This window comes from Drosophila eugracilis, unplaced genomic scaffold (genome assembly GCF_018153835.1).
Source record: "Drosophila eugracilis isolate 14026-0451.02 unplaced genomic scaffold, ASM1815383v1 contig_47, whole genome shotgun sequence".
Taxonomy (NCBI): domain Eukaryota; kingdom Metazoa; phylum Arthropoda; class Insecta; order Diptera; family Drosophilidae; genus Drosophila; species Drosophila eugracilis.
Genome location: NW_024573338.1, coordinates 844,845 through 856,874, shown reverse-complemented (window position 1 = coordinate 856,874; position 12,030 = coordinate 844,845). Strand labels below are relative to the sequence as shown.

General features: G+C 40.8%; 3 protein-coding genes across 7 annotated transcripts in view; 2 read left to right on the top strand and 1 right to left on the bottom strand.

The window, feature by feature from the left end:
* Positions 1 to 559: 559 nt before the first annotated feature.
* LOC108110253 (phosphotriesterase-related protein) lies at positions 560 to 2,336 on the top strand. Its single transcript, XM_017219244.2, has 5 exons — positions 560 to 943; positions 1,025 to 1,537; positions 1,597 to 1,761; positions 1,820 to 2,037; positions 2,095 to 2,336. The coding sequence occupies exons 1-5, from the start codon at positions 925 to 927 to the stop codon at positions 2,230 to 2,232; spliced, it is 1,053 nt and encodes a 350-aa protein (XP_017074733.2). The 5' UTR covers positions 560 to 924; the 3' UTR covers positions 2,233 to 2,336.
* Positions 2,337 to 2,583: 247 nt separating this feature from the next.
* LOC108109959 (L-threonine ammonia-lyase) lies at positions 2,584 to 5,523 on the top strand. Its single transcript, XM_017218777.2, has 5 exons — positions 2,584 to 3,261; positions 3,322 to 3,392; positions 4,140 to 4,590; positions 4,656 to 4,948; positions 5,011 to 5,523. Exons 1-5 carry the CDS (start codon positions 3,022 to 3,024, stop codon positions 5,360 to 5,362), a joined length of 1,407 nt encoding a protein of 468 aa, XP_017074266.2. The 5' UTR covers positions 2,584 to 3,021; the 3' UTR covers positions 5,363 to 5,523.
* The window catches only part of LOC108109936 (tyrosine-protein kinase Fer), a 28,948-nt gene continuing 22,298 nt past the window's right edge, over positions 5,381 to 12,030 (bottom strand). Inside the window, exons 4-14 of one of the 5 annotated variants that reach the window (XM_017218741.2) lie at positions 11,750 to 11,846; positions 11,093 to 11,429; positions 10,754 to 11,032; positions 10,504 to 10,681; positions 8,745 to 10,316; positions 7,116 to 7,490; positions 6,844 to 7,057; positions 6,673 to 6,759; positions 6,481 to 6,609; positions 6,236 to 6,418; positions 5,381 to 6,152 (exon numbers count right to left, since the gene is read on the bottom strand). In XM_017218741.2, the coding sequence (XP_017074230.1) occupies positions 6,001 to 6,152; positions 6,236 to 6,418; positions 6,481 to 6,609; positions 6,673 to 6,759; positions 6,844 to 7,057; positions 7,116 to 7,490; positions 8,745 to 10,316; positions 10,504 to 10,681; positions 10,754 to 11,032; positions 11,093 to 11,429; positions 11,750 to 11,846 (3,603 nt within the window). In that variant the 3' untranslated portion in view covers positions 5,381 to 6,000. Of the gene's footprint in view, positions 6,153 to 6,235; positions 6,419 to 6,480; positions 6,610 to 6,672; positions 6,760 to 6,843; positions 7,058 to 7,115; positions 7,491 to 7,825; positions 8,338 to 8,744; positions 10,320 to 10,503; positions 10,682 to 10,753; positions 11,033 to 11,092; positions 11,430 to 11,749; positions 11,847 to 12,030 lie in introns of those variants that run through there. The other 4 variants (XM_017218750.2, XM_017218758.2, XM_017218767.2 and 1 more) reach the window with 4 other exon arrangements.

Here is a 12,030-nt window from a genome sequence, read left to right as displayed (position 1 = left end):
AAACTCAGTAACTACCTAAACTCAGCAAGTAAATAAATAATACATTTTTTTGTGTGCTTATTTCGTTATGATTATTTTAGGAAAAAAAACAAAAAACAAAATAAAACACAGTTAATCTTATTAAAACAACAAACAAACAAAAAAAAAAAAGGTTTTGATCAAAAAGCTGCTAAAAAAGTAAACTCAAAAACAATTAAAAATATTTGACAAAATCTTTTGCGAATGGTAAAATAATGAATGCTTAGATCTAAGAAAAATCGAAAGAAATATATATATATATATATACGAGATATAACAGTTAAATGAATGAAGCAGCAATGTCGTCTGAATAACAGAAAGAAACATATATCTTAAGTATAAATGAGTATATATATATATAGACATATGTATATCTGATAAATGAGAAAACGCTAAAACTGATAAACTTAAACCTAAGTAAAATTAAAAAGAAAATACAAAAACACGGAAAGAAATGGAACTAATAAAGAGAATTATTCTGAGAAATATAAATCAAATGTGTTTTCTTTTCATAACAAAAAAATCTTATTAATTAAATAAATTCATAAGGTTTTAAATTCTGTTTAGATTGCATTTAAAATCACCTGCTTTTAGTTAGCATTTAGAAATGATTTTTAATGTTTTTTTAATGAGAGCTAAGTGAATGATCAACAACTCCTTCGCCTATTGCAATCTCTGTTTCTGCGCAATAAAATTATTTGTAGATAAGGCAAGGTCCGGGGATCAAGCCAAGCAACGGTAAACATATATCTCTGCCTAGGGAACTCCCTGGAGAAACGACTCTCAAGATCAGTTCTCCACTGGCTTTCGGAGTGATCAGACCTCAGCGAGTCTAAAAATACTTTCAAAATAAAAATAAAAAGAGAAAAAATATTCATAGAGTGACCTACATTGAGAGCTGCGAACATGTCAACCGTACAGACCGGTAAATTGGAGATAAGATCTCTTACTAAGCTTATCTTTTCCCCTTTAATAATGAAAATTTTCCACTGTAATTTACATCTAGTTCTGGGTACTATTACCCCCAACCTTTTGGGGCGAACTTTAACCCACGAGCATGTGGCTTTAGATTTTGAGCACTTCTACCGCCCGCCGCCTCCGGACTTTGAGAGTGAACTTAAGGCTAAGATCAGCATGTCCACCCTGGGTTATGTCAGGCTTTATCCATATTCCAGCATGGAGAATGTTAGATTTTATGATGGCGAAGCCTTGGAGGCTGCCAAGAAAGATGTTCTGCTGTACAAGAAACACGGTGGTGGTAGCATTGTGGAGAATAGTAGTTATGGCCTGAAACGCAATCTGGAGTTCATTGTGGAACTGGCCAAGAGCACTGGTGTGCACTTTATAGTTGGTACAGGTCACTATATCCACGCCATGCAGGATGCTAGTCATGCCAGCTTGACTGTAGAGCAAATGAGTGATCTTTACTCGAAGGATATCATCACTGGCCTGGAGGTCAATGGGAAGATGGTCAAATGCGGATTCATTGGCGAGGTGGCCAGCGTGTTTCCTATTCATGGTAAGTATAGAACTTTTCTTTGATCTTATGTGATATGATATTATCTGGTTTTCTTGCAGATTTTGAAAAGAATTCTATAAAGGCTGCTGGTGAGATCCAGGAAGTCCTGGGTTGCGGTGTCTCCATGCATCCTCACCGTGTGACCAAAGCTCCCTTCGAGATCATGCGTCTTTACCTCGAGGCGGGAGGACGTGCCGACAAGTGTGTGATGTCACATTTAGATCGTAAGTAATATAGGATTTTAAAAGACAAATATATTAACTAACAAACTATATCTTTTAGGCACACTTTTCGATATTGATGACCTTGTTGAGTTCGCCAAGCTAGGCTGCTATATCCAGTACGATCTCTTTGGCACTGAGTGCTCTTTCTACCAGCTAAATACCAGCGTGGACATGATCTCCGATGGTCAACGTATTGACAACCTAATAAAGCTCATCAAAGAGGGTTTGGTGGACAAGCTGCTAATGTCCCACGACATCCACACTAAACATAGATTGGTTGGGTAAAATTAACTTTTTGGTAAATATTTTCTATATAATTGATTTTATTTTTAGACCTCCTATGGCGGTCATGGCTATCATCACATCCACACCAATATCCTGCCGAGAATGTTCGATCGTGGTGTTACCTTAGAGCAAGTTGAGCAAATGACGGTTACCAATCCGGCCAACTGGTTAGCCTTTGACCCCTAAAGTCATGTTGTTATTTTGGTAGCTTCTCTTATCGGTTTAGTGCATGTTGATAAGATAAGCCTGGTTCTTGTGGCAATAATAAATGGGTGTGTCTTTCAGTTTTAGATTAGAAGGAAATTTTCTACTTTGGGGGGCTCGTACGATTTTTGTTTCAGAAAATGCAATTAGAAAATGAAAACTTTTAAGATTTCTTTTAGATTTTTTTCAAGATTTAAATTAAAAGTTTGTAAATTTACTTAATAACTAAAAATTTTATAGATAAATTATGTTTTAAATATATTTAAAATTCTATAAAGAATATAATTGCAAACTCAGATATGATCCCTAAAAAAATTTCCATATATTCAAATATTTCCATTGTGGCTTTCGCGATAACGCTTCGATTTCCTTATCGCCTTTGACCCCCATTCAATACCCAAAAAAACCATACTTCTTATAGACTTGTTTTCCTATCGAGATGGAAATAACAGTTCCGTTGATGTTGCCAAAATATAAAAACGAAAAGAGGAAAAACAAGTACAAACGAGAAACGTTATCGTTGTTATTGTTTCGTTGTTGCGGTTGGCAGAGCATTTTCTTATCAGCTGGTCGTCAGGCCAGGCCCCATAAAGTGTCCAGCCGGCAATTGAAACGCAAAGGTGCCGTATTTACGACCCAATAGAGTCTCCTCATCCACTCGCCCATATATACATATATATATATACCACATCCGAGTTATACCCGCAGTCATCAGTATTCAGCGAGCGGTTAAAGTCAGAGGTCCTAGAGTGTATATTTTGTTCAGGTGCAATGTCGCAGGCTGTGAAAACGGAAACGTCAAAGGAATCTAATGGTTCGACTAACAAACTTAATAGTACAGCTGTTAATGGAAAGTTGGAGGCTTTGAAGAGACCCAGACATGTTTCTGGTGGCGTTGAGGAAATCATCGATCCCTTCTGTAATCCAGAGAAACCACAAAGGATTTCCTTTCATGATGTCACATCGGCTGCCTTTCTCATTCGTGGCGGCGTGGAACGTACTCCTTGTCCGGTAGCTATTTTTATGGTTTGTGATTTTGTTTTTGATTTCTATAAGAAGAGTTTGTTATAGAAATCCACCTCATCGGATCTTTATGGCATGGAGTTGTATTTGAAAAAGGATTTCCTGCAATATACGGGAAGGTGAGTTAAGGGAATAACTTAGGAAGAAAGAAAGCAAGTTATTAACTTGAACTTAAACTCAGTTAGGAAGAGAATAGTTCAGCTTTCCTATTACTTTATCGTGATCTAAGAATATTTGTGATCTGATTTAGGTTTTCCTAATGGGTCTAGGCAAAGAGATTTTCATTTAAAGATATATTTTTGTGATTTTTAAATCTTTGTTATTAATTACGTTTCTATATTGAGTTCCCTTATAAACGATTACTTTTTGATAGGGAAATACGAGTATAAGTCCAAGGTGCATTTTCAATATAGAATATATATATTGTTTATATTAGAATGATCTATATTGTTTAGCACTTAGTAATCATTACTATATACTACGAATACTGTCTGGGATTGTCATTTTCCTTTACTCTGATAAGCAGACTTCTATAAGAGCAACTTTAAGAGCACTTACAAAATTGATTTTTAATCAATATTTACTTAATTATAAAATATTTCTCTTATTAAAGTTTAACTTACGAAAGCTTGACTGTAACTATTTTTGTTTGTTGACACTTCATCGACTAAAACGTAGTTCTTTTATTACCACAAAATGTTGCTGATAAATTTTGGCTAAACATAAAAGCCAGAGATCCGATAAGATAAAACCTTTAATTGACAGATAAGGTTCGATAGGCTGAAATTAATAGCTGTTGCTAATTGATTTTTGATTTTGAGAACATATAACATGTGACTTATAGACCCAATTCATAATTTTGACAGCTTCAAGGAGCGTGGCGCACGCTATGCTCTGTTATCATTGACCGACGAGCAGAAGAGAACCGGAGTGATTAGTGCCTCCTTGGGTAATCATGCCCAGGCATTGTGCTATCATGGCTGGAAACTCAATATCCCAGTCACGGTGGTGATGCCCAAGGCGGCTCCTATTATGAAGATCCAGAAATGCAGGAACTACAAGGCTCGCGTTATTGTGGATGGTAATGATATGGGAGAGGCCAAGTCCCTGGCCATGCGGATGTCCCGTGAGGAGGGTCTACTGTATGTCAATGGCTATGATCATCCACATATTATGGCTGGCCAGGGTACTATTGGTTTGGAAATACTCGAACAGGTTCCGGAACCGGATGCTGTGGTGGTTCCAGTCGGCGGTGGAGGATTGATTGCCGGTATTGCCACGGCTGTAAAGGCTTTGTCCCCCAAAACTAAAATTATTGTAAGTATTTCTTATACAGTTTATTAAGTAAAAACTTTTAATGATTCTTAAACTTTTCCTCTTAGGGTGTGGAGTCGGAGAAATGTGCTAGCTTCACTCGTGCCATGGAAAATAATGGACCCATTCATACTCCCATCAAGAACACCTTGGCTGATGGTCTGGCTGTGCCCAAAGTTGGTTATAATGCTTATGCCACGGCCATGCCTCTCATAGATCGCATGGTGGTGGTCAAGGAGGAGTGGATTGCCGTGGCTATCCTTCGGTTGGTGGAGGAGGAGAAATGCGTCGTCGAGGGAGCTGGTGGAGCAGGTCTGGCGGCTATTTTGGCGGGTCATCTTGATGAGTTGAAGGGGAAGAAGTGAGTACTATTAGTAGGAATATCTTTTAAGATAAGTTCTAAAATTTCCTTTAATTTTCTAGGGTTGTGGTCCTTCTCTGTGGTGGCAATATAGACACCACAGTTTTCGGTCGCTGCTTAGAGCGTGGATTGGCCGCCGTGGGTCGCCTGGTCAAGTTCAATGTAGAGGTAAGCGATCGTCCTGGCGGAATCAATGATCTTTGTGCCCTGCTGGTCCGTGTGGGAGTCTCCATCAAGGATATTATGCACGAGAGAGCTTGGCTGAGGGATATCTACACCGTGGAAGTGAAAGTTATTTGCGAAACTGTTGACTGGACACATAGTTTGGAGCTGAAGAATGAACTGAAGAAGTTCTACTCTAAAGTTCAGTTCTCCGATGTCCCGCTGGCCCTGACCAGTGATTCCGATTCGTAGGAGATCGAGAGTCTTGTATATAGTACACATATGATTTATTCACTTCAGCAGCGCAGCAAGAACTTAAAGCTTTAAACTTAGAGCTTAGTTGTTAAGAGTAAACATAATCGTAGTCGAAGTAGAAATGTAAATTAGGTGTAAATAAATATACATAAAATACACAAGTCTAGAACAAAATTGACGAACGTAGGGATTGCATAATATACAAATTATGATTCTCTCTCTCTCTTTCTCTTTAATAACTAAAACTAAAACACAAACAACTAAAACTCTATATAAATTCATGAGCTTAGATCTAAGAAGCAGACACACAATATCAATTTCTGTTTTTTTTTTTAAATATTTTTTTGTTTTAAGATCTTCTTGCGGTTTTTGGCACATTAAGGATTCATTACATACGCTCAGTCAAACACACAGTATATATCGAAATTTACATTTACATGGCTAGAAAATATATATATATATATATGTCTCTATATAAATATCGTTTATGTGGTAAAATGTATATAGTATATAGCTATCTCATAAATACAGGCAACTCGTTGTTAAGTCCATGGACGTAACGTACTTTAAAAGCGCTGACTAAAACTACATTGAGTATGCTAATGTGTGTTCCGCGTTGCCGGTTGCAGCCGCTCTCAGTGGCTATTGTCCAGGCGCAGGATCAGTGCGTCAACCACATTGTAGATCTCATCGAAATGCGGCCGGGACTCGGCATCGGCTGCCCAGCACTTGAGCATCAGTCGGTACATCTCCGCTGGCGTGTTCTCTGGCGTTGGCATTCGGTATCCTTCGGTATACAAAAGTTATTATTAGTTTAGCAAGAAAACCCAGACATCTCAAATATAAACAAAAATAGTAATAAATATTTACCCGTATCGATACGCTCTCTGGCTCTGGAATTGCTCATGCCCGAGTAGGGTGTGTCCCCCTTGGAGAAGATCTCCCACATCAGTATCCCATAGGACCAAACATCGCAGAGTGAGGTGTATTTTCCAAAGTTGAGAGCCTCAGGAGCGGTCCACTTTACAGGTATTTGTTTCATGCCATCGGAAACTGTTTAAAGAGATTATTTATTAAGGTTAAGGATTGCTTTTAGTTTGTATCTTAAAACTTACCTATATACTCCTCTTCCTCGCGTGACATTCCAAAATCGGAGATCTTAACACTGTGCTCTAGGTCAACGAGGCAATTACGCGCCGCCAGATCGCGATGTATGCAGTTTTTGGACTCCAGATATCGCATGCCTTAAGGTAAGAATGATTTCATATTAGTTTAATATGTATTAATGAGATTTTAAGTCCACTTACCAGCCGCAGCATCCCTGCACATTCCCATTTGCTGGCGATTGGAGAGGCCATTGGAGTTCTTTCGTAAATATGTTAGCAGGGAACCACCTAAAAAAAGAATTAAAATACGTTAGCATTGGTTAAATTAAATAACAAATATTGTGACAGATTTTGGAGACTCCAAAAACTTACCCAGCACCAATTCCATGACAATCATAATGGGCTGCTTCTGGACACAGATACCAATTAGTTTGACGATATTAGGATGATCATATTGCTTAAGGATGCGTCCTTCTTGAAGGAATTTACGCTTCTGTTCGTCGGGCAGGGTCATACGGCAGGTTTTGACGGCCACATCCAGCTTGGTAGACTTCAGTTTGGCCTTGTAGACATCCCCAAAGTTGCCCTATGATTACAGATATTAAATAAGATAGTAAACCTTCTTGATAAAGCTGCTAACTTACCCTGCCAATCCTCTCCAGAAGCACCACATCATCGTTGCTCAGCTCCCAGCGTTCTCGACAAACAGGTCGTCGGAGTATTGCCCCAGATTTCACAGTTACCGGTAACTCCGAGTGATATTGATGCATGATCAGTTCCTGGATGCTGGCAAATGGTGGTCCCTCGAACCGGAAGTTACCCTCTCCGGTGGTCTGGACAATGAAGTGCTTATGGCCATTCCAACAGACACTCAGCACAATCTGGCTCTCCTCATTTCGAATGGTTTCACGGACCAGGAAGTCACCATCGTTATTGAGAAGTCTGACCACCTCCTCACGTGGCAAGACGCCATGGAACCATTCCTCTTCGTAAAGTGGACGATTCGTGGAGAGCGATATCTGCAAGATCCATATAATTAGCTAAATCTATATACTTATTTTTGCTTAGAGATTAGTGAAAGCATGCAGAATACAGTAACAGAAAAAATGAGGGAAAATAAAAAAAGCTGAGAATCGGTTAACACGCCATTTCCACATTTCCACAAACGGGCAACGGAAATGCGTGGGTGCAATTGGCTCTGACGAAATTGCAGTAGCTTTCAGATATACACGTAAATAAATTATAATTAAATACTGTAAGCAAAAGGCATTATAAAATAAGGAATACACATTATTACTAGATACAGGTTTGGAAAATGGATCTCAAGGTTGCCCTGTCGTGGTGTGTGACTCACAAAAACTTTCGATTTTGGTCGCTTTTTTCTGGCCGGCGGTATTGGCCTTCCCGTAAAGACAATTGTCTCGAAAATTCCCCCACTTTCAGCACCGGCATAGTTGCTACTCTGTCCGGAACTACTCATGATGATTGCGTATCTACTAGATACGAACAAAAAACTTCCACAATTATCTCACAATAGAAACTAAAACTGAAATAGTCACGCGTTCTGTCAGATATGTGATAGATCTCCAACTTTTTTTTGTTTCACTGGCCAAACAACAAGACGCCAAACATTTCAATGGACTAGATACATTTTAATGGCGACTACTGCTTGGTTGGTATCCACCAAACCGCTCGCCCGATCGCTGAGAACTAAAAGATATAAATCGCGTAATACTCTCCGCTGAACTTGTCTCTCGGTCACTTTCGCTCTTTCTCATTTTTGGCACGCACGCAGTAATTTTAGCAATTGGGAAAAGGGTGGAGGAAATTGGGAAATTTTGTAGAGATTTTGAATACACTTTCTAAAGATGAGAATTTGAATTACTTTCTAATCGCCACAAAAGGTTATGGTTAAATAATGAACTAGAAGAAATCCAAACCAAATAATAACCCAAACACACTTCCTATCTGCCTTACCCCACTCATCAGTCTAGACTACAGGACACCCTGTATCTGTTTATTTTCAGAACCACTCTATAAAAAGCTCTTTCCCCCGAAACATGCTTTCAATATTGAACGAGAACGAGCGCCGGAACATGCACAATCAATCAAACATGCAAATTGAAGGAGCAAGCAAAGCGATGCGGTTTTTGATTTCGGTAAGAAGGTGGCGTCAGATGGCGCCTCCCGTTGGCTTAGATACGGTCTCGATACGGTTGGGGGTGCAGTTGCTATCTCGGATACTGATACGGATGCGGATACGGGGAACTCACACTGGCCGCCAGGCTGGGCACGCAATAGCAATGATCCTTCATGCTAAGCACATCGTCACTATCCTCATCCTCGTTGTTGTGCTGATCCTCATTCTCCTCAAGATCACCAGAGCTAGACTCGAAAGAACGTTCCTTGTGACTACTGGCTATTTGGACGGATGGCTTGAGAGTTTTCTGGGCAACTGGTGGACAGCTACAGAATTGCTCTTCCTCTGCAGAGCCAGCTGGCTGATCTGCCTGGAATTCGCGAGCAAAGTCAAAGACACTCTTGCTGGGATGGATGCGACGTCTTTTGGTGCACTGTTTACATGGCTTGGAACGTTTCAGTTGGAAATTGAGCAACTTGGTGCGGAATGTATTGCGAATGGCCTTGGATTTCTTCTGAATCTTGGGCACCTTGAATTTCAGTCTTGAGTTTTCCTTGGACGGCGTCGTGGTCGTTGTAGTCGTTATAGTGGTGGTGATCGTGCTCGTTATGATCGTGGACTGTGAGGCACTGTGATTGCTATTGCTATTGGTATTGTTATTATTATTATTGTTATTATTATTATGACTGCTGGAACTGCTACTGTTCGTCTGCGAATCACTGCTGCTGGAATGCTGTTGACTTGGCTGCATCCTTTCCGCATCCTGCTCTTCGTTAAGCGTTTGATTCTTGCCCATCCTTACTAGAGGACTCTTGGAGAACTCTTTGAGATTGCTAAAGATGTTACTTATGGATTTCTGTGTGAAGGATAGTGAACGCTTTTTGGTGTGATTCATATCCTTGGAGGATCGACACTCCGAACTGGAACTGGAACTCCTTTTGGTATGGCTATCTGGATCTTTGGCTAGTTTCCTCTTCTCTATATGTTGGTCCTCTGCACTTTCAATGGCATTCAGATCATCATTGGGCTGGAGAGTGCGTTTGAGGCGATCATCTAGGACTCGATTCAGTTCATCAATCCTGTCCAGGTGGGCATCAATGGAGTTCTGAGGTGCCGGTAACTTATGATTGATTTCTATTTGAATTTGTTCCTTTTTGGCGGGGGTATCAGAGCCATCTTCCCCATCACTTTCTGGAGCTGGTGTTACCTCCACTTTCCTGTCCAACTCCAGATCCGCATAGATATGATTGTTATTGGTGTTAGTAAGGACAGCAGCTGTTAGCTGGGTGAGCGGGGCGGGCGAGTTAAGGACAATGGGTTCCTCATCCTCGCCCAAACACAACATGGAACACTGGGTACGCCGTAAACGTGGCAATTCGGGCGGATTAATGGAACTCGGAGTGATCTCCTCGCCCAAATAATGAACACTGGCCGCTTGGCGCAAACGATGGTTAGTTATGGGCTCATAACGTGCAGGACTTGGCCCATTCCCATCCCTAATTACCGACAAGGATCCCAAACTCTGGGATCGTGGCTGCATCTTGTTGAAACGTCCTTGACGCGATCTCGTCATCGGCGTTGCCGGCTGGGGGGTACTCTTCCTCTTAAAATGACGACCCCTTCCACGCAATAGGGTCAAGACCCCGCCGCGTCGCATCAGCTCGTTCATAATGCCCAGACCTGGTGAACTGGTGGAGTTGGACCTCTGCTAATATGGGTTAAGTTTCGGATGTTTTCATGGGTATATTGTAAGGTATGTGTGGTATGGGTAGAAGGGCAGCATCCAGAGAAAGAGAAATGGTTTCATCATACGTGATTAGTTAGACCATGACCGCCTACGTCTTAAGATTAACCAAAACCTATTTAGTATTAAAGGAAAAGCTAAGACCCACCTGCTGTTCGTTGTTATAGCCATTCTCGATGAAGTTCTGCTCGAGGGTTAAGTGATCATCGCAGCCGGAGGGCAACTCCTCGCATCCCACCTCGTTCAGGGCGCACTTGATCATGTCGACGAGTTTCTGCTTCTGCTTCTCCTGGCAACGCAAGGCATTAAGGTCCTTTGATTGGCGGCTATATAAGGTTAATTATTATTATATAGGTAAGTTAATATCTATATATCTTAAGAATCTCGGATCTCCTTACCATTGACTATCCTTATTGGACTGAATGCCATTGGACGTATTGCTGCCGTTTGATATAATGCTGCCATTGGCCACCGGAGAGCCACCATTAACATGCTCGATCATCTTTAGCTGCTTCTCTTGGCAATCTTTGACGGCTCCCTCCAGTTCCTGGAGGCGATTCCTCAACCAGTCCACCGTCAGGTTGTCCACCGTCAAAGTACTTGACTGTAGCTTGCCAGGAATATCCTCGATGAGCGTCTCATCGAATTGGAAAAGCAATGGGGTTGTGGGGGAGGTTCTACGAATATAGATTATTGATTAGTATATATATTAAATTGATAATATAGATAACTCCTACTTGTGTTTCTCAGTAAACTCGCCATATTCCTCGGTCGGATTGATGCCTCCTATCACAGTGTCGATGCGCTTCTGAATCTCCTTGTACTTGTCTGCCGTGAGATCACCATATTGGGCTGCCTCCTGCAAAATGTTGCGCCACAGCAGAATGAAACTCTCCTGGACGGACTGTTGATGTTCCAGTAATCCTGGCAAAAGTACAGTACGAAAGTCCTTCTCCACTTCAATGGCTTCCGTGATGGAGAGCACGTACTCGTTGTGTGTGAGATGCAATTTGCGGCAGGCCTTCTGGTATTTGTCACGCACATCGTCCAGCTTGCGGCCACTGCGACTGGGTGCTGGATAAGGAGGGGAATTATATTAGCACTTAGAGAAAATTATCATTTTTTAAACTGAGAAATAAGAAAATAATCGATCTTAGCTTGGTCACTAAGAATTTAAAAAGAATTTGATGCGAAAAGGGGAGAAATGTTTAAGAAAATCTTTCCAATTTGTTAACTAACTAAATGGGAAATTATTTATCAGCCAATATGTATAAGTAGATATATAGATAGATAGATAGATAATATACCTTAACGTTTTTTTAAAGATTTAAATTGATTTTTTCTCCAAACTTAATCCCCCATCAGCAACTTGATACCCCTTGTATCTCACTCACCTTTTATGTAGTGCTCCTCGAAGCGCGTGCGCAGCGCCTTGTAGCCCTCCAAATGTTTTTGGTATTCGGTTTTCTTGCGAACCACCTCATCGGTGAGCTGTAATGTTAAGAGGAAGCGGGTTTTGAGGTTTAGTGTTGGGGATTTGAGGCTTTCAATGTGGTCAGCACACGTGTGCGTTGGGCACTTTCCCAAAAAAAAAAAAGGAATAAAGAAAAAACCTGGGTTTGGGCTCATTACATCATTAAATTATCGTCACCGGCTACGTGTTTGACTTTTGTCG